We start from the raw sequence: 27,747 nt of genomic DNA on the forward strand, positions 1-27,747 counted from the left end.
GCATAGAGGCAGTAACCCATGTAGTCCCTGCAGTTTGGAGTCAGTCTGCATCCAGCCTTGCCCCACAAAATAGTTACTGCTGTTTGGCCGTGCACTGTGTAATGCTATAGACCTCACTTCTTGCCTGTATCACCCAGCAAAGTCTTGTGGAACAGAAATAGCAAGAATCAGGTTCTGATCTTTGGGAAAGCAAATGGAACAGAAGTGGCTATCAGTAGAATGCTGTACTTTTGGAAGTCACTTTCTTCCTCTTTGCAGCTGTGTTTCTCCTTTTGTAAACCAGGGCTAGGGAAACGTGCAGCCTCCAACAGAGGGAGTGTCCAGGCTCACACCTGTTCAACACTTCTGGGGCAAAAGGAAACCCAGATTCTGCAAGGTCAAAGGTGGCTACAGTGTATTTAAATAAATTTAACCACTAGGAAAAGGTACCAGACTCTTAACATCTAAAAGATAGTACAAATAGCTCTCTACTCTGTCTTTCACATTCTCATAGGGAACAAGCAATTATTCTAATGACCCATTCTGTCCTTAGTAGGCTCCTAGAACAAGGTCATTTGCAGACAGGAGCTGATCTGGCACTGAAGTATGCCCAAGTACAGCTAGTGAGGTTGACAGGATAAGAGCAAATGAAAGGGTTCCTGCTAGTTCACTTCCTGTTCAGCACATCTTTTAATTGGCAGCTTTGCATACTGATCCCAAAAGAGTTGCCCATGGCCAAGATAGCATTGTGCTTTTAAGACAGTTTTGAAAGGAAATGCAGATGCAACACACAGAACACTCACAGGCAAGGCTTTTGTTTGTTTCCCAGAGAAAGAACTGAGCACGCTTCGTAAGGAGAATCGCAAGAACGCTGCCCTTGCTGTGGCTGTGGGGCTGCTGATTGCTCTTATTTATGCCTGCTGGATGATGTGATTGCACTCAAGAATTCTCCCTGCTGACCAGATGACTCTCCTGCAAGGAGCTCTTCCTCCTCTTGCCACTGTGCCTCCCCCAAGGGTAAGGATCAGCATTTCAGATTGCTGTTCTTGTTCATCCTCTCCAAGCCTCGTCGCAGGGAAGCTTTTTCTCTGAGAGTTGAGGAGGACAGGAGACAAATCAGAAATCACAGCACACTCGTGGCTGGAAACTGGGTCAAGCAGAGCTGAAGGTGGTGCTATCTTACTCAAAACACAGTGAAGACCATCCAGCCTGATGCAGAAAGGCAATACATTCTCCCATTTGAAGAGGACCTCTGTGGCTTCAGACAAGTGCTCTCTGCCCAGCCCAGTCAGAATACACGCCACCTTGGTTCCTGTGACTCAGCCATAAGCTGAAGGGACACCAAACTCTTTGAATCAAAGGGTAACTTTGGTATTGTGACCAAAAGACTCCGTATCTTCCCAGAGCTGATCTAAACAAGCATGATACCCCCTCCACACTGACTTGGAGGACCAGAGGAATCCTACCTCCACAAAAACAGATGGGAGATAGGTATCTCTCTGCAGGCAGGTAGCATCCAGCTTGAGATGTGGGTACTTAGGTTTTGAGATCTCCCTACCTCTCCAGTGCATCACAGCTTGGTAGCCATTCTGTGCCTCTGAGAATCAACACCTGAAGATGAGAATTTACTATCAACTCCCAGCAATGGAAGTGCCTCTGCAAGGGCTTTAAATAAAATAATTTCACCTTGTCACTTCCAGGTTTCTTTTTTTTCCTGTTTTGTAAAATCTCGCAGCCACTGCTTTATTCTCATCCTGCATTCTCTGTGCTGGCACCCACTGCACCATAGTAAGCCTAGACTGGGTTAGGCACTTAACATACCTGGTCTGCAAGATCTCAGCAGTGGGTTATTGGTCTGTTGTGGCTTGGAATCTACTCAAGTGTTTGCTTTGAGTGGAAAAGCAGCCTCGTGTGCTGCATAGGACTGCTGGGGACTGACGCATGTAGTCTGCTCTCTGGTGAAGCAAGATACATTAGGTAGCCCTCAGTGTGCTCTGACATGTCAAGTAAGCCATTAAAAGGGGACTTCCTTGCAAGGTCAGCGGTGCAAGGCATTTCTTTCTCCACACTAACACACTGCCTGACAGAATTCTGTGGGAAGCATAGTGAACAAGCACTGTTGTGAACTAAAAGGGCTGTATTGATAATAGAGACAATGAAAGCAGGAGTCAAAACAAAATGATACACAGCCTAATAACAATACATTGTGCAATTAATGTAAATCAACGTTCCCTTCAGCAAGACCTTCCTCACCTCCCCTTCCCAACATAATCCCTGTGTATTTACCCTGCAGCAGGGAAGCAAGTAGCATGGTGGCTCAATGCTTGCCTTCTTCAAGGGGGATTCAGAATCACAGTTCAGTGCATCAAAAATAAAACTAAAAATAAAGCAAATTCAAATCAGGAGGAGCTGGAGGCAACCCACTACAGAAAGTATTTGTTCATAACAGCTGGCCTTCAGGCTAAGCAGGGTTTTTTCTACCCTGAGGCCTACACTCACCCTGGTGTACTTCCTGGTCACCTTCCTGTCTGCCAGCCCACAGGAGACTAAAGCCCTGAGTGGAGGACACAACACTTTGCGAAGGAGCCTGGCAGAAGGAGCAGCATGCTTTGCTGGCATTGGAACAGCCTCAAGGCAGTTAGAAGTGTCCAAGCTCCGAAACTCAAATTACTGGTTGGTTTAAAAAGCCAACCACACACAGGCCTAGAAACCATGCAGCTGACAGTTCCTTACTGCCCACTGGGACAGATTCTTCCACATTCCTCATGGAATTGCCTTGCCTTTGCCAAAACAACTGCCTGCAACAGACCTCTTGTTCTTTGGGGGTAGGGGCCACTGTTTCTTTCATACGTGTTTTACCAACGCTCAGGAGCAGAGAGTTCTCTACAGAGGATGCATTAACAGCATGGAGTCCCTCAGCTGCTTTGGTAGACCTGTGTCTGGGCACTAGTAATCACCACTGTGAGAAGAGCTCTGGCCCATTTCACTTTGGCCATAGCTCGGGAAGAAATAGAACAGCTCCCCTGCATGGTATTCAGGGTTACCTCTTCGTAAGCTAACCTCCTGAGCTTTGCCTCCTCCAGCTTCCATTGACTAACAGGCCATGACAACTTCCGTGCTGCTTCTTCAGCCAGGGGTGCAGTTCCACAGCGATCACACCTGCAGATTATTTTCTCTGGTGCCAGGAGTTGCAGATGTTAATTTCATTTATACTAAATAGTAGAGAATTCATATGTGGTTATATGGAGACAATTTGCTTGGGAAGACATGGAAGTGCTCGAAGCTCAGAGAGCACAGCCTACTTGTAAGAGAACAAGGAAGGAAGTAGGAACTGCATGCTGAGAATAAGCACAAAACCTCTAACAAATGATGCTGAGCCTTAGAGGGTGGAGGTGGGACTTCTACAACATACCCTCCTTGTGCTGGCTTCTCTGGGTGAGGTGCAGGGCACCTATGGACCTACAACTGAAAACTTCCATATCTTGCTACATAAAGCTTGTTCAGATTATACATATGGGTGTGGAGAGAAAGAAACAAGAATCTAAACAACTGCTATAGACTCTCGGAGAACTATAGCTTTCTTTAAGGCACAGTTCAACCCCTAAATCAGTTTCCTCCCTACTGTCAATCTGTGTTTAAAAACAAGCCAAGAACAAAAAAACAACCAAAAGGGGGTAGGGAGGGCAATTTTGCTGGTTGGTCAAAAGTAGTCAACTCTGTTATCTTCTGATTTATGTGGAAGACGTGGCAACAGTGCCATGGAAGCCAGAAGTGAAGGTAGAACATGCAACAGAAGACAACTTTGAACCTAGCTCCAAAGTGCACATGGAGCACTCTGTTGACACCTGAATACCATGCTGAGAGTTTCAGAGCTCTGTGTTTTCAACCCAGATGCAGTTCCAGGGCCAAATGAGCCACAGAGGGTTTCAAAGCCCACTTTGACATTTAAAAAGTGAAGTCTGGTAACCCTGGGCACAGTCGGGCAGTATTTCTTCTGACTGACCAACATGGTTGAAGTTTCTTCATTGAAGCCCTGGTGGGGGGTTTTAACTAAGTCAGACATTCCCATCACTTCCCTTAAAGGCCTCCAGCATCTCAAACTTCCTGTGTCTTCTTCCTGCGTCCACTTTCCTCCCTGAAGATCTGGATAATAATGTCGAGTACCAAGAACCAAAGCACCTTGGTCTTGGAAGTACCATGAGGCATAGACACGTTCACAAATTAACCCCAGGCTGCTGGCTCAGGATCAGTCACTGTCCTGGAGAGGAGAAATCCTTGTCACAGCAGTTTCTAGAGGTCTGAGAAAGCCTTTGCACAGAGCACATTAAATCTGTGCGAGGAACTCTACTCATCACCTGCGCTGGCCTTTGTCCAACAGGATACCATCACATAGGAATTGCCAGTGGACAGCCAAGTGCCTTGATAAGCAGAAATGTTGGAGACACCAGCAAGAATACACACTTGTGTCCCAAAGCCAGCATTCCCCAGTAAGTTAACATGCTCAGCTGGGTAGTGTAGGCCTTTGACAGGCCAAGGAGACAGATAGCTGCCAGGAACAATGCAGGGCTGTTTCAGCGTGCTGTTGCCCAGCTCCGCCACCAAGACATCTCTGCTCCTTCCTACACTGCCAGGGAAGCACGAGCCTGAAGAGTTCTGGCACACACAGATAGCTCCACAAACCTCACTGAGTATTTGCACAGGAGCAAAGCTGCCAGGCCCTTGGCCTCATGCATGCAGTAGGTCAGGACAAAGGGTGTCTGGCTGTGGCTCCAGGAGTCACCACAGGTATTCCAGCAGCAGGCGCTACCTGAGCCATACTCATATACAATGGCAGAGCCTTGTCCTGTGCCTTCTGCATATAATCCCTGGGTTTGATCACCTCCAGGAAAACAGCTCTGGAGAAGACCAGGACAGAAGCTGTGGAGCGTCCTCAGTCTCATCAGTCCCTGAAGAATCAAAGCTGGGCTCAGCCCCCCCTGCACCCTTCAAGAGAGCAGAGTTAGGGGAAGTGCGCTTGGATGAAAGACAGGACATCCTCCTTGGATAGCTTCTCTGGATCTTGCCTTTTCTGAGAGTCGTGCACTTTGACACCTTCCCCCCACTCCCAGAAGAGGCGGCTGTAATGGCAGACACTGTGGGCAGAGAGGAAAGCAACATTAGTTTGGCAGTGGAGGGGAGGGAAAACACTGTATCCTGGCCACAGAGTGCACTACAGAGACAGCTGCCCTTGCAGTGAGAGCCACACAGAGATAGTCTGTCTCAGGGCTGCCTTAGAAAAAGACCAGTGTATTCATTCACCTTACAAACTCTATAGCCCTTAAGGCAACTTCCAAGCCTAAGAGATTTCCATGGAAACAAACATACTAATTCTAAGTTCAGTCAAGATTTAGTTCAGCATTTGTTGGAAGGAGACATGTCATTAGGGAAAAAACCTTCCTCCTTTCCCCCCCCCCAAGTTTTTGAGAGGATGAAACTGTCATTGCAGGCGATAGGGAGGCTTTAATGAAGAATTCAGAAAGTCTGCCAGCAGCAGCAGTCTAATCACTCACCACAAACCTACTAGAATCACTAATAGCTGTCCTATGGAGCTTTGCAAACGAACAGCACTTCACATTGCACAAAAACAGCTAGGATCATCCCCTTCTTCCTCTCGTATGAAATAACCAGATCCACTTGGCTACTGACAGTTCTGGTCCTACAGTGCCATCTCTCACACCATCCATGCATCCATCACACACATCCCTCCCTCACTGCATCAGCACAGTCCCAGCCATAATGAAAACAGACCTGCTAATTACTGACAACAGAGCAGCCTTTAGTTTTGTACAATTACTGACACTTAATATTCATTGCTTATTTAGTAACGCTGTTCTAACAAAGCAGTACTAGCACAGTGACAAAAGCACATGTCAGTGGCTAATTACAGACACATTAGTACTCACTAACCACAACAACCACACACCCTTTCTGGAGTCCCACACAAGCACTCCCTCCACCTCCTCAACCATTCAAGCTGACCTATTTCACAGTACACAGGCAGAACACTAAGCCCATCCTGACAAGTGGATGGAAAAAGCATCCTGTGCCTCTGCTTTTTAAGCCCACTCTTCCATTTAGCTGGTTACAGAAAGCTTAAGGATTCTTAAGAGCACTGCTGTAGGGTAGGTAAGGAGATTCAAAGTGAGAACATCAGGAAGCCTGTTTCCTATCAAGCTCAGAGGCACAGTCCTAGGCACTGGTGGTAGAAGGCATCTCTTGAGGCCACTTGAGCACGAGGGGTGCAGAACATCTCCACTCAAGAGCCCTAAGGTATCACAGACTCAGAATTTGCTGTACTTAAGACATGGCCTTAGCCTAGTACTCAATAGATACAGATGGGGTTCAGCGGGGGGTCCCGCAGCCACAGTGTTAATGGCGGTCCAGTGACAAGCCATTCCACCTTTTCCCAAGGAGCTTCTGCTTTTCTCTCCCACTCTCTCTTTAAACAACTCCCAGCTGCCTACAGCTTATTCCACAGCCTGGGCTAAATGAACTGGGATTTGCTCTTCCGTTATCAACTTCCAACCAAGCATCTTAAAATACAGGGGTGCAGCAAATTGCAGTTACTGGGCTCAATTTCTAGTTCCCTGTGTGCGGGAAGGTTCAGTGACTTGCAGTCTGCTGCAGACAGGGGAACAAAGTTGAGATGTGTGTTATTCATAGCAACTAATTGCAAACCCCACGAATCCAGATCAGGAGTCTTGAAAAGTCTGAGAAGGTGCCAGCTCCTGCAGCACACCCTGCTGGTGACCAAGCTGCGCCTGCAGTGCAAATGACTGCAAGAACAGAGCAGACCTCCCGAATACCCAGACACACACACACACGTCTGTCCTTCCATAGCCCCAGCTCTGGCTTGTACTCACTGAAAGGGTGCGATGGATTCAGAAGGGAGGTTGTATGTTGTGTTCTTGGTTATCTTGTTGAAGAAGAATTTCTTCTTGGAGTTTTTGCTGTATGCCATTGTCCAGGGATCTTGCAGAAAGAAGAGTGACAGGGATCAGATAGAAAATGGAAAAGGGGAGTGGTGGTGGAAAGCACAGTATCAATAAACACACAATGCAAGCACAGAGGAGGAAACTGTAAGAATAACTGTGATTCTTCTCTTACTTCTTTCTCTTTCCCGCCCCCAAGAAGGCTTGCTTTCCAAGCTGTTCTCTATTCACTGAGAAAACTTCCTTCTCCCTGCATGTAAAGTTGACATTCCAAAGAGTATTGGTATTTCCATGTAGTACTACTCTGGAAAATATCTTCTTGATGAAAAATTATGATCTCATTAAAAAAGAAAGTCATCAGACATGTAAACAAATGAAATTACCCACACAATAACTAATCAACCTGCAACAGAAAAATATATAAATACCGTAAACTTTATCATAGAATGGTTTGGAAGATCACCTAGTGCCATGGGCACTGACACCTTCCACTAGACCTGGTTGCTCAAAGCCCCGTCCAACCTGGCCTTGAACACTGCCAGGGATGCAGCAGGCACAGTTTCTTATTCAAATCCAAGCTACCCTCATTACATGCAAACAGTTTATCTCTAGCCATTGGAATACTCCCATTAATTTTTTTACCAAGTTACAACAGGAGCAAGCCTGGTCAATACTTTTTACTTGAAGATACAAAGAAAAGTTAAATAAGAGACTTTTCTTACCATTCACAGTCCGTACGATGTAGAGTCCTGTGGGCACAAAGTGCCGGTCATCTCGGCCAGTGTATGACAGCCGGGGTATTCCCCTTGAACTCTTGATGACTTTCATCTCTAACCTAATGTTGAAAGAAGGCAGTGATAGAGATTCCCTGTTTCTTCCTTTACTATCCTCTTCCACCCAACTTGCCACCTGCATGCCCTCCCCAGAGTGCCACAGTGAAAACTGACAGCACTGCACATAATAGAGCAAAATCACCACATCCTGGAGGATTCGGCTTCTTGCCTCCCTGACATGGCTGGAGAAACCAGCCAGAGCTGTCTAGATCACATAACAAATCATGTGTTGCAATGAAGGATCTGTGACCATCTACTGCACTCAATCCAAAAGGCACTCCCACTTCAGGTATGAACTCTTAATCTTTCAAGCCATGGATACTTCCGCACACAAACTCAAGTGCCATTGATACTACTTCTACTATTTTAAAGCCATTGGCCAAATTTACAGCATTAGAACTCAGGAGGATGATGCTCTAAGCCACCAGATGCACAAGCTCTAACAGCTTTTCCTCCAAGACTCCTCAAGCACAGATCAGAACATCCCTCACATTCCTGTGCACTGGTGGCTGATAACTTCAATGGGCCCTGAAGTGTCTCATTTGTGCTGGTCACTTACCTCACAAAAATCTTCTCTATTTCCTCCAATCTGTAAACTTCCTTCACTCTGGGGAGAAAAGACAATGTGATTTAAAAATATTTCAGCTGTCCTCTTTCTCTGTCCCAGCTACAGGGAGCAGCCAAGCAGTTCATTTTGTACAGCATGAGCTGTGGTCAGACATGACTGAGGTTCACCCTTCTCAATCCAGTGCCTTATTTCTCCTGCTTGAAAAAACCTGACACCTGCATGCACTGCATGCTCCCTGCATTTTTACCCCAGGCTGAGTATACAGAAGAGGAATGACAACAAAAGTCAGGTGCTTTTGCTCTCCCATGAGGCAAATTCACCAAGGTCAGCCCCAGGCAGGTTCCGGCCTCAGCATGCTACCCTCACAGTAAAACTGAGCTGCCTGATCCTCACCATCGACATCCTCAGGGATGCCACAAACTCATGTTTTATCCTGAGGTAAAACCAGCTTTTTGTAAAATAGAAAAAAAAAAAAATCAGTAAAGATTATTTGGAGTCATCACTTTTACTGTGTCAAACTGCTCTTGGTTTTGTGTTCTGAGACACAGAAAGACAATCAAAAGCTTCAAAAGCACTGCCTCTGATCTGACACCCCAACCACCCATATCCTACATGCTGCCACAAGCATCAGGCTTCAAAAAGTACAGTTTGAACAACTTTACACAAGAGCAAAGAACCCCCCTACAACCCCTTTCTACAGCTCTCCTTACTTCACCTTCAGCCCTCCCCAATATTCTGAGCTCTTCCTATTACTGCAACTGCCTGTTTGCCTTGAGTTTCATTGGGACCCCACTCATTATCATTCATTAAGCCACCAAGGAGAACATCCTCACCTCCAGCTTCTCTCACAGTATCACAGCATTTCTAGCTTCTGAAACAGAAGCTGTTTTATTCACAGTTACTATCTGATACCCAGCACAATGATGCTCTTATGCTCCACTGCAGCAGAATTAATGAAATGGAAGGTCAGGAAGCAACCAAAGCTGAAGCTCTTTGTCAGGAACTTTCATGGGATTGCAAGGAAAGCCTTCTCCTCAGGCTAACCATTTGAAGATTATAAATGCTGGTCAGCACTTCATTTATCTACTAGCAGTCAGTATTTCTGTACTGCTGCTGACCCTTCAGGGCAGACAAGGACATAGAAAAGTCTTTGCAATGATTAAGCTAACTGGGTGACAGACCTACTACACCACATATTTGAAATCAGCACCAGCCAGTCCACTTATGATGAAAACAAGACTGTCTGATATGTGAAAGGAGGACACAACTTCTCCACTATCAACCTTTATCTTAGATATTTTAAGGGTTTTCATCCTCTTTCCATTGTGCATAACAGAACTATGAATTTCAGCTTGAAATTTAACTCTCCTTCAGTTCCTTATCTTCATCCCCCAACACACCAAAACCGAAGTGCACAAGGCTCACGAAAGGACTCCTCACTCACCGGATGGGGTTCATATCTGGCCGGCTAGGTTTAGAAACAGCTTTGACGAACTTCTCTGCCAGCTGAATCCTGAATGAAAACAGAAGGAGAATCCAGAAATCTAGCAAGATCTTTGGCACAGCAGGTAGGTAACATTTTCAGCAGAATAACTGATTAGACACTTCAGTACATGCTCCACTGCTAGTCTAATGAGTATTGAGCAAGACTTTTTCACCCTGCCCTCCCAGCTCAGTGCCCAGTGATACTGGCTGTTTTCCATTAGGAATGGGTCTCCATAGCTTCCTCTGCAAGCCCACATGCTGCTGAAGCACATGCTGTATCAGTAGGAAAGTAGGACGAGTAGAGACAGCATGTCCCCAAGGAAGGAAACAGAGGCTTTCTTCTCCCTCAGCCAGTTGTCAGCTACGCTCATTCATATTCCCAGGATGCTCAGTTTACCCAGACTGAGCCTGGCTCATCCCAGACTAAGAAACGAGCTAAACCTGCCCTTATACACAGAGAAGGTAACAGTTGGAAAAGGCAGTAATACTTCGCTTCAAAGCAGGTTCATTCACAGTTCATCTTTACAGCAGTGTTTCAGCTGAATGCACTTGCCTCCCTGTGCTCAGTATTCTCCTTTTACTGTGAACTATGTTTCCCAGTCACTCCTACTCATATACAAGAAAGAAGCTTCTCCCAGATCCTACTTACCTCTGGTTGAAATGCTGCTTTCGAACATCGCTGCCATTCAGCACCAAGACATCAAGGATGTGGATGGCACTGATTTTTCGCTGGGCTTTCCCCTATGGAGGGCAATACAGAGACTTACTGCTTAGACTTTCGCTATTTTAGGTTTGGTTTATAGTCTATTTTTTGACAAGACATCATTCTCTTCTAGCAAGATAGCACTTTTCCTCAATACTAGAAGCATACAATTGTACAGTAACAGACCATCCTCCAAGAACTGCTGTAACCCAACTACACAGATGTCTCAGAGGAGGGAAAGAGGGCAGGACGACAGAGTCCATCACCAGCTCTCTGTGCCTTATCAGATACCACAGCATTTGTGCAATGCAGCATCCTCATCTGAGATGCCAGAGGACAGGCAAACTCCCAGGCAGCAATAACCTATACTGTGAATACACGAGAACCTTCTCCCCAAGGCAAAGACTGCAACCACTGCTGAGCAATTACGTACTCAAAGAGCCACAGAATACATTAAGTCATGTTGGCAATGTGATCTGCTACTGCATGTATGACAACAGTAGCATGTCAGGTCCAAAGTGTTAAGAATTCATACCTCTAGCATGGAACAGAAAGAAGGAACTTAATCCAAAACAGTTTCTCTAAAGATCATATACAAAAAACCTCGCACCTGGCAAAGATGGAACGTTTATTCTGCAGTATCTTACAGAGAATAGGTGAAACTGCTTATTGTATTTGCAGCCACTCAGTAAGGGAGAGAATAGCCTCCTACCTCTCCTTTCAGCTCATGAACAATCTCCACAGAGAGAAGGGTATCTCGTGGCAGCTCCGTTTTCAAATCCAGCTTTGTCCAGCGATCTGACTGGCGACCATCCCAAGTGTAGATCTGTGATTTCTGTGTGTAGAAGGCAAAGTCAGATTCAGCCAAAGCTTCATGAGGGCAGGGGTGAAGAAGAGACCTCTGACTAACTGCAGAGCAGCCCTCAGAAAATCTTTTTGTCCTAGGCTGTCACAGGCAGTTTCTTTCTCAGAATTTTCAAGGAAGAACCTTAATCTCTCCAGCAAAGGAACAAAAACACTCATTCTAATCTGCCAGTGACTTTTCATACCCACAGAAAGAACCAGAAATAGAACACCTTTAAAAGGACAGTGAAGATAATTAGAGACACTAGCAAGTGTACAGGTCGCTGTGTAGCCTGCAATTACAAAACCAGGGTTAATTAGTGTGAAAAGCAGTGGAGTCAGGAAAAAGCAGCATAAAATAACTAGTCTGAGGGACTGCTGATGGGGATCCTTTCTGGCCTTTGAGGACAGGAAAGGATGGGCTGAAATTGCAAGGCAGAATAGCAGCACTGAAATGAACCAGCAAAACTCCCATACTGTTCTCAGCACTTACCCCTAGCCCCAAGAGGAACTTCTGCTCACTGCCAGACACCATACACCGGTAATCTAACACTTGGCGAATTTTCTCCAGTGTACTGGAATTCAAAGGAGTGGGTTTGTAGCTGAAGGTATCAATGTCCATCCCCTAAAAAGCAAAGTATGGAAAAGGCAAATTAGACACAATACATCAACAGGTAGTTAAATACAACTTCTTCTTCATCTGTTCATTCCTATGGGGAAAGTGTGAAAGGACTTGGAACAAGCTTCTGGATAAAGCCTCACCTGAATCAGCTCAAAGAACTTGGACTTTGGATCTGAAGATGAAGGTGCAACACGAGCCTGATCAGGAATCTGAAAACAAATCCAAATAATTGATAATAAGTACTGGGTTTTTTGACACATTCATAAGAACCCTTCTGGTTCCAATGACAGAACATCCTGCTCTTGGAATTCCAGTTGCTTAAAGAGGTCATCTGTCAAATAAAAGGTCTGGTGTTTTGCAAATTTAATGTAGGCATACCAGATCTTTTGGGAAACAACAGGCAAATTCAGAAAGTTTCAGACTAAATCTTTGATTTTATGCATATTATGATGAAATACTGTTTCATCGAAGTCACACAATTAGCCTGTGAAACTATGGCCCCACTGCAGTCAAAAGCTCAGGAAGCTGCAGACTCCTAAAACAAGAGCATTTGGAGAGCTCTACTGCCTGGGAACTAGCTGCTGAGTTCACTCTGCGTGTGATGAAATAATCTCAACTGGAGCAAAGAAGCCTCCTCAGTTAAGCCATACACATAATGAATCAGAAACATCCCGTTTGCTTACATAAACAGCTTGAAATGGTTTCCGACTTTCCCACAAGACAACGTATTAAATCACTGGCTATAAAGTCCGATCTGTACTGCAGCTCCATTCTCGCTTCACTACAGCAAGACACTTTCACAACCTCCCTGCTTGGCAGCTTGCTTACCCCCCATAGCTGGAGACACTCCTTTCGGATTTCAGCCTGCCGTGGCTCCATCAGCGTCCTAGAGAAAGGCAGCAGACTGTTAAGATGGTGAAACTTCCCTGCTCTGGCAGCATTACGTATCCCAGCCCTATGAAACTTGCATCTTTCAGTGTTTGGTTTGGGAATGACAAACACGCACTGTTCCTCAACAGGTTACACAGAAGCGTAACTGCCTCCTCTTCCCACCCTTCACCCACCTCCAATCCCCGTGTTTAGTTTTGTTTCATGGCCTGCGCTACTGATTGGCAGCCACCACTCCATCTGATGGAAGTACCACTTGGCACCAAGATTTTCACAAGTTATTTACTAGTATGAACTTGTGCTTGTCTCCCACATCTGGGTACATAGCACTATTCACAAACAGTACTGAAGGCCTCCCAAAAGCCATAGAAATAAAACAGTTTCAGTGGTAGGATTGACTCTTCGATAACTCCTGGCTACCAGACTCACTCAATTTTATACTACGTATTATCTCTGAATGACACCTGAACAGGAAAGTCATGCCAGGGAAACAGCTATGCACTGCAATGGCTTTAGTTTTACACAAGGAATTCCCATCATCAGTTTTAGGTAATTCTAGGTATGTAACTTAGATACTTTGAATTGCCCCTGGAAAATGAAGAGCTATGAACCACACCCAGATAGTTGCTGTAGAATTGAACATATCAGTGGAAGTTACTTCTCTGCTTACATTTCTGCTGAGAAGCCGACCCACTTATGGAAATTCTTACAGGCCTGCTGAGAAGCAGACCCACTTATGGTAATCAGAAAACCATGCAAAGCTTGGAAGCCTTCTCAACAAAGCTGATAATAGACCATCAACTTTCAAGACTCCAGTCACCCACATGTTTCTGCAAGTAACTCAGGCAGAGATACAAACTGAGCTACTCAAAAGCCCTGTTCACTTACCTGGCTCCAAAGGCCGAACCAAGTACCAGCTCAAAACAAGCACACATTAAAGTAGGGTGAAAGCAATTCATTTATAACAGGTTAATTCAGTCCTGACCAAAAGCCAGAGGAATGTACTCACGTGTCTTGAACAAAGGCACGAATTTTGGCTAGTGCCTTTATCTGAACTTTGCAGTGGCTGAAAAGAGAGAACAAGTTTCAATGAGGAATCAAGTTAATTGCCATCAAGATTGTTCTACTGTTCAAAACAAGAAGTAGTGCTGGGACAACAGAGGAAACCAGTCTGATCCTTAGAACAGTGATGGATCATTGCCAACATGATTCAAGATGTCAGGAAGGCCATTGGGAAACACTAGGCAATAGCCGCCTTTCTTTGCTACACGGTACTTGGAGGCAAGTCACTAACAGTATATAGCATTTCTTTCTGCATGGGGCTCCTCTGCTCTGCTAAGCCTCCTAGGAGGCAAAAGCAGAGCAGTGTAGGATCATCAAATACCTCCATGAGTGCAAGAAGCTACAACTGAAAGCTATATTGATTAACCTGCCTACAGGCAGCAGCCCTCATTGCCCAGAGACACTCACTTTTCATTGGACTGGACAATGTAATCATAGAAATCCTGGTCGCCTTTGATCACGTTCAATGGGACAACAAGATTCACATCCACATCTGAGTTACGCAGCTGGTTGAGTCTGATGTTCACCGTGAAGAGATAGTCCCGCACGTCATCAATCCCCAGCTTCAAGCCTTTGCATATCACGTACCTGCAGAGCAAGGCAGAGAGATCATGTGGATTCAGATCTTCCACACAAACAACTTTGCTGCCACATTCCCATTATCAGGACTGTTTCCCAAATACCTGGAATTTTTTCCTCATGAGTATCCCTAGGAAGGTGCAATCTTGCCTATCACAAAGTCATTATATATTTCCTACACTCCGGAAAGATTGGGAAACTCAGCCCTATTGAAAAGCCCCACAGATCTCCCTCAAGTAGTAAATCAATTCTGCTAAACTTTACAGGTACAATGATAACACATATAACATGTGCTAGCTTGATTGGAACCACAACTGTTTCATGTAAAACAGAATTTGTTACATATTCAGTTCCACCGCTTTCTCACCAGAAGGGTAATTTGGCCAAGATCTTCTTCACCTTGTCAGACATCATAATCTGCTAAGCATGTGAAATGTTTCCTCCTCCAAGACAGCTGCCAATTGAGGCAGGTCACAGAGCTTCCACTAGACTTACCCAAATCCATCTATCACTGTATTTAGAGGACAGGGTTTCTTTAGTAGTCCCTCATGCTCAAGAACCTCACCTCTCCGAGTTGGCAGGGCGGCTTGTCACAGGTTTAAAGATGCACACTCGCTCAAAGCAGCAATACAGCAGATAAATAAGTCCCACACTGAATGGAGTAAATAGGTCAAAGGTTTTGCAGACAAAATGTCCTCCTGGAGGAAACCAAACCAAACAAACAAACAAACAGAGAGGAAGCACACTGATACCAGCAGATAATAAGGGAACAAAGAGATATCAGGCACCTGAATAAGCTTCTCTTCTGCAGAACTGGTAAGAGTGTTTTTGTACAACTAAACAGCAACTAAACTACATTCCTGAAGTGGGCCAAGGGGGCTCCATGAACCATCTTCCCCATATCGCTGCAGCAAAGAGAAAAGCATTTCCCTGACCAGGATCAAATCAGCATGCATGCTCTCCCATGAGCAAATCTTCTCTCCATGCCCCCATCTTCTCCTTCCAAGCCTAAACTGTGTCCTATAGCACAGCAGCATGCTATGCAGAAGTCTCAATGGAACAGGAGCTCTAATGTGTGCAACAAGAAACCTCACGCTGGAGGAGAAAACTAACAGATGTTATCTAAACAGAACAACTTGCCACCTAGAAAGAAAAGAGTCTATGTTGCCCCTTGCCTTCAAACAAGATTCCCAATTTCCCCAAGGAAAAAGCAGTCTTACAGAACTATTATCTACCCAGACAGGAAACACTTAAAGAAGGTTGCTCCGTTTCCCACATCACATTTGAGACTACTGCCAAGTAGATCATTGCCTTAGGTACTTCTAAACATAGGGCATAAGATAAATGATAACTTAATGAGCGTTTTTATCTTCTGTACCAGTGCTAAAGGCTAACTAAATTCAGCAGAAGGGAATCATCAAAACCACATGGAGCTGTCATGTCCATCATTTGGCAACAGAAAGGTATAGCTAAGACATTGTGAGGCATCACCTTGTTCTGATCACAGAGATGGCACATTAAAAGGAGAAAACCCACGAGTTAGAGGCAAGGATGAACTGGATAAATACTACTCTCTGTCCCAACCAGTCTACTAGAGTATTCAGGAAGCAGTTAGTCCAGCTAGTGCCATAAAATTCAGATATACTGTCCAGTTATCACACCAGCAGCTTTAGCCCAAGTGTTCTACATAACATATTGTAAGAGCTTCAAACTAATGCATTTTACCTCATGCTTATAATTAAAAGCAAGGTAGACACAGATATATGATTTTTTTGCCCCAGTTCTCTTCACTTTGTGACAACCATCTCAGGATGTACATGTGCACATTCAATTCTGTGCAACTAAGCCTCACTGCAGAGCAGACTTCATAGCATGTTAATATCCCTCCACAATTCCACCTACATCTTTGAGAAGGAGGAAGAAGATGAATGGGTAAAACATACCTGTCCGGACAATGGACAGTGCTGTAAGGAACTGGCAAAGCATGAGCTGTTTGCTCAGAATTTCTTGCAGATTCTCCTGACCCTCCACAGAGAAACCCTGCAAAGCACATAGCATGTGATTAGTATATCCACAAATCTGTCAGTCAAGTAAAGGATTTTGTGTAGCTAAATCACAGAATCATGGTAATTTCTGTTTTGTTAAGACAAAAGCCACTGCCACTGGGAATTTTAATGACATGCCTTGAAGAATTTCACATGGACACACATCAGATATCCTACTGTACACAGACTGAGGTAACATTTTCGGTCATTAGAGCAGGAAGAAAAGGAAAACGAATGGACCAACCCCATCAGCCATTAAGAAATGCACTCCCTTGTGATCAGTATTGTCCAAAACAAAATTCCGGAAAGCCGTAATGTTCTCTGGGCGAGTGATGTCTCCATCTCCATCAATCCCTCCCTCTCCTAATGGAAAAAGAGGAGACAACTACTAACACCTTTGCAAGTTCTGACAAAAGATCAGTATGTGCAGGTGATCAATTGTATTCAATTATCATTTAGTCAGCAATTACACAGACCTTGAGAGGCAAATAAGCATTAACACAGTCCCTTGTTCACCACTGAAGATGCTTGTTAATTTAGGAAAATTGGCCGGATTGTGTGGTCAGGGCTAGACAAAGCCATATAATAACCATGCTCAACTGATGAGTTGTACATCAGCCTCAGCAAAAGACAAATCATTCACTGCCCTTCCCTGAGATGAGAGCTAATGACAGGACAATATAATATTCTCATCCAAGTAAGAATGACACATAGTTGAACCTACTAAAAAACGTAAGGTCCAATCTCACTGCACAGCTCGCGTGTTAATAACAGGTTTTTACAGACAAGGCAAGTTATTTACATTGCGTATTAGCAACCTTCTGCTAAGAATTCAAATCATTTCAAAAGAAACACAATACTCTTATTTCCAAACATGCTGTAATCCTGAATCTAAAAAAGCAATGCCAAAAAAAACCCCTCTGAACAATTTTATAAAGGGAAATAAGGTTTGTGCATGCGTGTTTGTACAGTTTTCCCATATGGCTCTTTCTAAAAAGAAATGCATTACCCCCCCAGCTCTGTGTTTTAGAATGCTAGTCTAAGGTGTATTCTAGAGCTCAGGAATGATAACTCTGAAGAAGCTTGAACTTCTATTTGGTATTAGTCCCTATACATCTTTTGTGACTACAGTTCTATTAACTGAACTGGAAGACTAGAAAGCTGCAGAGTTCAGGATGCATGATAATGCTCTGATAACTAAATTCCTCGTCAATCATCCTGTCAGTAAGTGAAGTGAGACTAGAATACATGGCCATTCTTCACAACACAAATTCCACAGCAGTCGACTTCCTTCCCATCACTGTAAGAGAGTTTGTACACATCTTACTAGACTTCACAGTGTAACAGACAGAAAGGGATCAAGAAAATTCATCGAAGTCATTGGGCTATTCATCTCTCCAGGTATCTCCTTCTCTCCATAAGAACACCAGTTTGCAGTGAGTTATGAAGATCCAAATGCTGCAGCTGTTAGAACAATGTATTTATCTGCCTTGCTGCCCTTGCCATGAACCTTCACTTGCACAGATCTAATCCTGAAGTGCTAAACATTCTCTTGAGATTGCATGGTCAGGTTGTCAAAAGTGGCAGTCAACAAGAGTCAGAGTGGTTGTGGGGAGATGGGGGGAAGCACAATAATGGAAAAAGCAAACCCTCTTCTCTACAAGACTGTCACACTCGGATTTCTTTTATACAGCATGAAGTAAGAAGAAGGAATACTAGCAATCCTTGTATTTCCCTTCCTCTTCCTAGAAGCTATGCAGAAAGAGGGCTCTAACATATCACCAAGCTTAACAAGTTGCCATCCATGAGGCGAGATGCAGTGATCATCTGTGTACACCTGCTTAGTCTGTCTCAAAGTAAAACATGTTAGCTTAAACCTCTTCAGATAGAGAAGGTCGCTTAGTCACAGTGATTCAGATGCAGCCTCTAGCCCAAATCTGGTTTATTTATTTTTACTAAGAGCCCACAATCAATTATCAAAGCACACCGAGAGAGGTCCAGTATAGAAGCATATTGTCAGTAAGGCAAGATTTCCATCTCTGGTGCTGCTAATAGATCTTTGGGCAAGTCAGGATGCTGGAGCACCTCCCCTTGTGAGGACAAGCTGAGAGATTTGAGGTGGCTTATCCTAGAGACAGGAAGCCTCTGGGGAGACCTTACAGCAGCCTTCCACCACTTTTTTAAGGGAGTCTACAAGAAAGGGAGGGACTCTTCATCAGAGAGTGTAGTGATAGAATGAGGGGTAACTGTGTTAAACTGAAAGAAGGGAGATTGAGATTAGACATTAGGAAGAAATTCTTTACTATGAGGGTGGTGAGACACTGGCACAGGTAGCCCAGAGAAGCTGTGGCTGGCCCATCCCCGGGCGTGCCCTGGCAGTGTTCAAGACCAGACTGGACGGGGCTTTAAGCAACCTGGTCTAGTGGAAAGTGTCCCTGCTCATGGCAAGAGGGTTGGAACTAGATGAGCTTTAACATCCCTTCCAACCCAATCCATTCTATGATACTGTGGTAAGTCATCTCACTGTGTTCCAGGCTGACATCAGTGGGAAAAATATTGTCAAGCAATCTTAAAGCACTCTACAATGTTCAGATAAGCAAAGCACTCAAGTACCATTTATGACAATGGGACGCACACTCCAGGGCAGACTGGAAATAAGTGCAGAAATGTGAGCTGATGTGCAAGTTCCAACCCCTTTCTCAGATGACAGCCCTGTCCTACCTTGCAAAATGGTTCCCTGTAAACAGGCTTCTCTTAGATACCAATGCTGGCATCAATACCGACCCCACTCCTGACACAGAGGCTGCAGCATAAGCAAAAACATCAGGTCACACTCATGCATGCACTACATACCATAATAAGGTTCAAAGAGCTCACTGGAGGCAGAATAGAAGTCCTCTAGTTTAAAATCATTTGGTCCTTTCAAGGTCATGCCAAATCCTTTTGCATGCCACTTCCGCCTCCACAGGACGTACTCTGAGAAGCCTCCGGGCCCAGCACACACATCAGCGAAGTAGAGCAGCTCTGCATCTCGCTCCTTTATCAAAGGCCTCTGCAAAGGAAAGTGATGAAATTCCACCAGCCGAGAAACAGCTCCCAGCAGTCAAACCAGATACACTACTCAGCCAGAGAAGTCTCTTTCAAGCATCTGTTTTCGCAACTAGTATCCTAAGGATTCTCTTTTCTCTGCACCTTCCCCATTCTCTGAGAAGGCATTGCTATTTGAAAGTTAAATAGAGGCCCTCACCCCATGGAAGTCCTTTGGGTTCGTAAACATGTAGTCAAAGACATGATCCATATTTGCCATCTTCATTGCAGCCCTGTGATCACATAAATAAGGACCTATTAAGTTTCAACCTTAATTCCCAAGGCTGAAAGTGGACACAAATGGGAAAGGGGCTATGCTATGACAAGTTTTGCAAACCTGTTCAGGAAGAAAACTCCACGGATCATCTCATACGGGTTAGACCTTGTTCGGGCTCGGCGCATTTCTTCTCCATCCAGCTCATCAAATACACTCTGCAGACAGAAACAAAATTGAGCTGGACTTGGCACAGGCTTGAAGGATAGGTAGGCATGAACATTTCTTAGTCTCATGCTTCTCTCCTTAGACAGCAAACTCCATGCAGGGTTTGGTTCACCTATACAGAATGTTTTTTCCATCACGTGATGATATTCACTCTTCTTCTAAGCCACCCTAGTTCTTAAGCAAATTTAGTGACACTGAAGAACTCTGTACTGATAGCTCCAGAGCCTGATAATGTGGTTAGCCACCTCAAAAGCAGTCCCAGCCTAAGCTATTTCTCTAGTACATATACACACACTCACACTCCACTGCAATTTAGAAGGGCATGATAAAAATCTATGAGAGAAGATAGAACACACAAGAAAAGAAAGGGAGTTTTATTTCCTTAGCTTATTCAAGTCTTCAGCCTTTCAGTCCAACTAAGAAAAGGAGGCTCTTTTCATTCAACAATTTGAAGGCCAAGGTGCAAACCAGGTTGCTTAACAGACAGTAACAGCAAGGATGCTAGGTCATACCAGTGGCATTGAGGTGAAAGAGGATGTTCTGAGCTCTTGGCAATCACCTAAGTGAACTACTCAATCCTCTTCAATATTTCACTTACTTCCCCCAAACTTTCAGTTCACCTCTAAATGAAGGGACCCACCTTGCACTGTAGGACATTATGTAAAAGCTCTTCACTACAGAACTCTGTTTCATCTTCAATCACCATCTTCCTCTGAAGCAGAATGAGAACACAGATACCAATTAGCAAAGATGAGATCAGAATGCATTTCAGAATATCATTTCAGAATGCAACATGTGTCAGTAATGGATGAAGGCTGCCAACCACATACTAGGCTACATTAGCAAAAAGCATAGCCAGCAGGCTGAGGAATTCTTCTCCCCTTAGGCATCTTGAGAATACATGTGGAATACTGCATCCAGTTTAGCACCCCACCAGCACAAGACGCATACTGGAATAAGCTCAGCAAAAGGGCCACCAAAACAACAAGGGTGCAGAAGCACCTGGTGCATGAGGAGAGACTGGCAGAACAGTTTGTTCAGAATGGAGAAAGGGAGATCTCATTGCTGTATACAAGTACCTAATGGCAGGAAACACAGAAGCTTGATCTAGACCCTTAGAAATGAACAGCAATAGGAAAAGAAACAATGGACACAATCTGCACATAAAAGGATGCCCATTAGCCACACAGAAATCTTCTTTTGACAACTGGGTTATCAAACAATGAAACACATGCTGAACAGGTTGTGAAACATCCATCCTTGGGGATACTCAAAACTCAAACAAGGCCTTGAGCAACTTGATGTAGTTGGACCTGCTTTAAGCAGGAAACTGCACTAGCAATCTCCAGAGGTTCCCTCCAGTCTAGGTTGTTCTACAACTCTCTGACAAGGCAATTGTTTCAGGCTGAGCAGTCCTGTGCTGTCTTGGGCTGATAAGTACTGAGATGTAAAAAATTACCTTCCCCACTGTCATCCACTCCTTCAGCTCCTGAGCATCAGGGATTTCTGTCGTACATTCAAGGCACCAGTCCACCTCCTCGTACGCACTGGGCTGCAAATGTAAGACACGGGAAGAGACAAAAATGTTTTTGCTAGCAAAATATAGTAACTAATTGCTCCCTGAAAGTCTGCCTCCAATCCTAGCATAAGGGGTTATGCCACAGCTTTGGGGCTAACCATAAAGTTTTTTTTCTCCTACACTAAAATATGTCTTATTTGTTTGGATTTAAAATTTTAAGAAAAATTAAATAAAAGAAAATTCAAACACAAACCTCCCTACACCACTTTCCTCTCATTAGGGTCTGATAATCAAGATAAAGCAAAAGCCTGGAGAAGGTTCCTAAGATGCATTTTAGAGACACTGCAAGAGAGAGAGCTCCAAGAAAAAAAAAGAAAAAAAATAAAAACCCACATACTTCCTGGTGGTGCTTTACACATTTTTCTCCCACGTCTTTCTGAAAGACTCCCTTATTCCACAACTTAACACAGGCTTCGAACATTTTTTATAATCTCAGAAAGGAATTGTTTTAATAGTTAAAATTGAAGTGATGCTACTTCTCCACAAAGAGAAGACACTAAGATCTACTGATCTTCTTATATTTATTATTATAGTATTATCCACAAGGGTTGATACAGAACAGGTAACTGCTGTGAGCTGTAGAAACACACTGGAGAACGAGACCTAAACCAATGAGCCTACAAAGCAGGTCTCAAATTCCTGGCTCTCAAGGAATAATCTCTGATATTATTTTCAACTACTGAAAACAATTCGAAGAATGGAGAGTGAAGTACTATAACATGCACCATATGTGACTGGACAAGTATTGCTGCCCTTGACTAACAATGGCTAAGGACCTTCTGGGTTACTATCCAGCTTCCTTCCAGTCCTTAAAGGGGAACTACAAGAAATTTGGAGAGGGACTTTATACAAGGGAGAACGGTTTTAAACTGGGAGACGGGAGATTTACATTAGACATTAGGAAGAAATTCTTCCCTGTGAGGGTGGTGAGGCCCTGGCACAGGGCACCCAGAGAAGCTGTGGCTGCCCCATCCCTGGCAGTGTTCAAGGCCAGGCTGGACGGGGCTTTGAGCAACCTGCTCTAGTGGAAGGTGTCCCTGCTCATGGAAGGGGATTGGAACTGGATGAGCTTTAAGGTCCCTTCCAACCCAAACCATTCTATGATTCTGTGATTTCTATTTCCCAATGCTCTTCCCTGTTAAAAGACAAGACACAGGAATAAAACATCTGAGCATTTTATTTGGGACTATTAAACACAAAAAATACTTAAGTCACCTACACAGGCATGAAAAATGACATCAAATAAAAATGAAATTTGCTTTCAAGCTCTTTGAGGTTTACCAATCATATTCACTACTCTAAACATAGAAACAAATCCTACAGACCATGGCAACAATCCATCTGAAACTAGTTTTGCACTAGAACATTAACACGTGATACAGAAGAAGTTTTGCCATGCTGTTCTGGGACAAAATAAGGCCTGGGTCTACCCAAAGGAGCCACTTAATGGTAGCCAGTTTTACCAGACAACACTGAACATCATGCCTAGAGGGCAAATCCTGAGCACAGCAACATAAATGGGTTTCAAAACATGAAGTACTTACCTGTGGCTCATCCTGCCAATCGATATTGAGCTCCCCATCAAATCCTTTGAGGGTCAGCCCAAAGCCTCTCCTTCCTTTCTGGTTGGAGGCCTCAACAATATCCTTCCTGCCTTGGCCATACTTTCCCAGACCTTCTCCTTCCCGGAAGCCCATCTTGGCCTGTAAAGAAAGCAAAGGGAGCACACTCAGGCAAGTGCACTTGAGTTTATGTACTAGTACTGGGCCTCCTGAATCCAGTACTAAAAGCTCCTGCATGGTGGCAACTGAAAGCATACATCCTAGCTGGCTCAGGAGAGAACTCTCCAAGTGAAAGACAGTCTTGTGCTAGAATCAGGAAATTGTAGCCCAGTGCCAAAAATGTACATGGACAGATTCCGAATGGTTTGTAACAGGATCGATCTGGAGAGGCACTACCAGCAAATCTCAGGCTCTGGATCCCACTGAGTTTTGATTTGACCAAGAAAGTTCTTTTTTCATATAGTGGTATGATCCTGCTGGTCAGCAGCATTCGACTCCTGGAGAGGCAGTATCTCCCTATTCCCACTCCTACCAGCAGCTAGCACTTCCCAACTTCTACCAGAAGACAGAACTTCTAACTTAGCAAAGGCAGGTACAAGCAGGCCTACCACCTTGGAAAGACTGCTGACCCCTGCTCCTCCAAGTATGGCACCAGCACAGAACAAGAGAAGACCCAAATTTAGTCCCCCATTGAGTCTCAAACCTCCTGACACGTTTCAAGTAATACACAACTATACACCTCATCTTCTCTGCTGCCCTTGGAAATTACATTTTTGTTTCTCTGTTACCAAGAATAGAAATTCTTTCAGGATTACAAGATACTTGTGATACCACAGTGACAAAGTTTATATCAGGAAATAACTAACAGCATGTGCCGAAAAAGACTCCTCTTTTCAACAGCCTACTATTGCCTTTAAACTCAGTCAACCATTTTCTTTGAACTTCCTAAAAGTTCTTTATTCCCCATACTAACACTGTGCAATCAAAGCGATCACCTTCAAAGCTTAGTTGTCACAATCACCATTGTTCATAACTCCCTGCCTTTCCAAGAAATTTCTGGCCCTACATACAGCACAGTGGCACTACTTGGAATGGCATAATAGTTAAGGTAGTAATTCCACTACCAGCCAGCCTCCAAGACCAAACGAATTAATGTCAATCACAGAATTTGTGAAGGCCTTTCTTACAAGGCATTTGCTAATACAAGCATTGCAAAATAACATGGTGGGACTCTTTCTTCCAAGTTCAGCAAGCTGCCTGACACAGAGATCCTTCCCTTCACATTCACCTCCCTGCTCCCAGGCCTTGAACATGAATCAACTTTCTTTTTTAACAGATCCCCTTCAGCCAAGCTCTCTCGGCCTCCCCCAATTGCTGGCCCAAAGCAGCAGAGAACCTTGCTACAGGGAGGATCAAATTCAGAATAAAAAATTTCTTAAAACAGACTGTTCTTTTCTCTTTGTTCTCATCAGATCTTAAGATTTTGGTCCAAAACTATTTTGACCTACCATGAGCTTTTGGGAGACACTGTTATACATTGAGTAGCGAGATGAAGTACCCTCCACAAGAGAGTCTTGTTTGAACTCATTGCTGAACACTGGTCTTTTTTCATCGCTGTCACTCTCAGACCCACTGCTGCTACTGGAAGACTCTGAAAACAAATGAACAGATTAAAAGAAGTGAGAAAAGTGAGTATGAAAATGAAGGAAAGACATTTCATTAATCACATTAAGAACTATGCCGTGTGACTCATTAAATCCTCTCAACACACACAGAGGACACTTCAGTATGTCAAATGTGCTATGGGAAGCATGCAGGTGTAATATAAAATACCCTGTGGAACCAACACCTGGTTATCTGCCCTTCTGTCTTGGGCACACACAAAACCTCTGTGAGCCAATGGACTCCAGACCCCACAAAAGGCTGGGCAAATCCCATTACAGCAGCAGAGCAGGCCACAGCATCACCATGATAGTACACTGTAGTGTGCCTAACCTTTGCAATGGCCTTGAGGAGCTGAGAAAGTCCATAGAGATTCTCTTCTAAGAATAATGACCATTACTGACACCTTGATAAAACACACTGGATTTTCCTACCTAACTACAGGTGTAAACACATCTCTCACTTAACCAAAAATCCACATCAGGTACACACCATTTATCAAATGGCTGATACTGCAGGAAGAAGAGTTGAATCCCTTAGTCCCCATATTAAACTTCAGTTTGACTACACTACAAACCTCAGTAGCAAGGATCCACAAGTCCACTACAGTAAACAAGATGGGTTTGCTCTAGAGGTGAAAAACTAAGTGAAAGACAACATCAGAAGACACCCATCTAGTTTAAAAATACCATGAGAAAGAAGTTAATCAAGTCAATGGTCCAATCATGGTAATAAGTACCACCACACACAGCAGGCACTCAAACTAAGCTTTTGTCACCTGAGATTTATCTGAAACTAATGCAGCAAAGAAAGCCTTCATGGGCAACAAACAATGAAGCTCTATCTGTACCCAGTTCCACCTTGATTTTCAATCATCTGTCACGCAAGCTACATTTCTCTTTCCTTCACAAAGTTCTTCAACATTAACAGGATCACAAAGGTTTTTGCTTTAGGGTCAGTTACTGCTTTCTGCTTCTCCAATATACAGCTTCAATTAACTTTGCTGCCTGCTTTTCAGCTGTGTCTTATTTTCCAGAGGCTCATGATATGCCTCAAACACAATACTTACTATATAAATCACAACTCTCCTTGCTTTTAACATTAGGTAGGCCATGCTCAACTGAGATCAGACTTCAAATCACTTTTCTCCTCCTTCCTTCTTCCTTTCATCAAAAACCAGAATGGGTGTAATAGACTACTAAACAATCAACCCTACCTAAAATGTTGTCCTTGAATTGTATCAAATTGTTTCTTAAACTTTAAGGCTCACAGACTATTTGACCCATATATGAACTCAGTAACAAAAAGGGTGAAAAAGAAAAAATACTGGTTTGAATTTTTTAGCTCAGTCCTGAGTGCACACAGCATTCCTTACACCAGCTCTCACACTGCACACCTCTGACCTCCTCACTCACCTCCAGCCTTGCTAGAGCTCTACACACACCATACCCTGTCACTATGACTACTGCCAAACTGACCCATTCATCTTCCATACGCATCCCCTTCCATTTTCACAAGATGAAGCCTTCCTTATATGTTCAGGCCCTTTCTTGCTAACACTTTGTAACCACAGGAAATCCCAAGGCTCAGAAGTAGCAGGCATGACCATGAGGCAACCTTAAGTATCATCCTGGGAGTTTAAAGCACCCTGCAACAGCAATACCAACTGTGTAGGGTACTTGCCCCATCTTTGGCATACTGCAAGCCCCAGGTGAGAAACCACACTCCAACTTCAGCAAATTAATTGCCTACGTTTTCTGTCTGAAACCAAACACCTGCGAGCTCTCACAACTCCCACCCCAAACCACACCGAGCCAGCAAAACCAATGGTTTTGCACAATGCAGGAGTCCCAATCAATCCTCCCTTTGCATTCATCTCGATGTACCACGTTTTTGCAGATGAGGAAGATTACTGATTATTTTTTTTAAACAATGAGAGATTTTAACGTTTCTTTATGGCACAACTCCCACAGCTCCTCATTACTGAAAGTTTCCCAAACAGAAATAACTGCTGAGACTGAAGAGATTAATGCTGCTAGTATGTTGCAAGAAACTTTACTGCTTTGGACCGTGCACTGTCACCTTCCTAATGTTCTATTTTCTACATCTGACTTCATACAGTTCCCAGACCAAACTGTTCACATGAGATAAAAAAAAAAAAAAAAAAAAGAAAAAAAACCCTTAAAAAAATATAAATCAAACCAATCCAAGGTTGTAAACAGCAGTAAGGTAGTTTTTCCCCTAAATAAAGCATGCCTTTGAAGTTCAGGCTATCAGTTAGGATTTAGAAGATGTGGGTTCAATTCCTACTTATTTATTCAGATTACTAGCAGCAGAATGTACCTTATTTCCAGCCTTACCTTGAGTAGTATGATTACTACATTGAGTTTCATCATCTGAAGTAGAACTGAGGGTTAATCCCAAGTCTTCTATCTTCTTCTTCTGCTTCTTTTGGGGGCTGCTAAATTCAGGTTCTGTTCTTCTCTTCATTTTTGCTGTAAGAAGATAAACACACTTGGTAAACATTAAGCAAATTAACTTTCTCCTGCATGCTGAAGGGTAATGCACAGCAGCATGTGGCATAGATTGTTTCATCGACTATTCAGCATTGTGCTTCTCGGCTTATGTTTGGTTTAGTTAAAGGTATTGGACTCTTTTAAACCTACCTTTTTTTAATTGCTAGCCTAAGCTAAACAAACAGGAAATCTATGCAGAAGCTTTTCTGTTACTGATTACTTGAATTTCAAATAATTTCTACCACGTACTTACCCTTAAATGCTAGCAGATGAAGACAACTCGGATGTCAGCACTTTCATAACTTAAATATATGATAGTTG

General features: G+C 43.8%; 2 protein-coding genes across 2 annotated transcripts in view; one reads left to right on the plus strand and one right to left on the minus strand.

Moving 5' to 3' along the window:
- Positions 1 to 1,079, plus strand: part of CCDC167 (coiled-coil domain containing 167) — a 12,019-nt gene extending 10,940 nt beyond the window's left edge. Inside the window, exon 5 of the mRNA XM_010022835.1 lies at positions 809 to 1,079. Within this exon, the coding sequence (XP_010021137.1) occupies positions 809 to 912 (104 nt within the window). The 3' untranslated portion in view covers positions 913 to 1,079. The remainder of the gene's footprint in view (positions 1 to 808) is intronic.
- A 3,899-nt stretch (positions 1,080 to 4,978) lies between these two features.
- Positions 4,979 to 27,400, minus strand: CMTR1 (cap methyltransferase 1). Its single transcript, XM_010022834.1, has 23 exons — positions 27,271 to 27,400; positions 24,757 to 24,899; positions 23,231 to 23,389; positions 21,567 to 21,659; positions 20,748 to 20,819; positions 20,003 to 20,097; positions 19,826 to 19,898; positions 19,432 to 19,630; positions 16,823 to 16,941; positions 16,477 to 16,573; positions 15,099 to 15,231; positions 14,363 to 14,542; positions 13,902 to 13,958; positions 12,833 to 12,890; positions 12,145 to 12,213; positions 11,876 to 12,007; positions 11,252 to 11,374; positions 10,486 to 10,577; positions 9,796 to 9,864; positions 8,343 to 8,390; positions 7,673 to 7,785; positions 6,882 to 6,990; positions 4,979 to 5,111 (listed from the first exon to the last, which is right to left on the minus strand). Exons 1-23 carry the CDS (start codon positions 27,398 to 27,400, stop codon positions 4,979 to 4,981), a joined length of 2,496 nt encoding a protein of 831 aa, XP_010021136.1.
- Positions 27,401 to 27,747: the final 347 nt, after the last annotated feature.

Source organism: Nestor notabilis, unplaced genomic scaffold, assembly GCF_000696875.1.
Source record: "Nestor notabilis isolate BGI_N333 unplaced genomic scaffold, ASM69687v1 scaffold19749, whole genome shotgun sequence".
NCBI lineage: Eukaryota > Metazoa > Chordata > Aves > Psittaciformes > Psittacidae > Nestor > Nestor notabilis.

Coding starts and splice junctions, on each gene's coding strand:
- CMTR1 (XM_010022834.1), bottom strand. CDS start 27,400: ATGAAGAGAAGAACAGAACCTGAATTTAGCAGCCCCCAAAAGAAGCAG. Junction 16,942..19,431: donor GCTCTTTGAACCTTATTATG/GTATGTAGTGCA, acceptor TTTTTCCATTAG/GAGAGGGAGGGATTGATGGA. Junction 8,391..9,795: donor CCAGATATGAACCCCATCCG/GTGAGTGAGGAG, acceptor TTTTCTCCCCAG/AGTGAAGGAAGTTTACAGAT.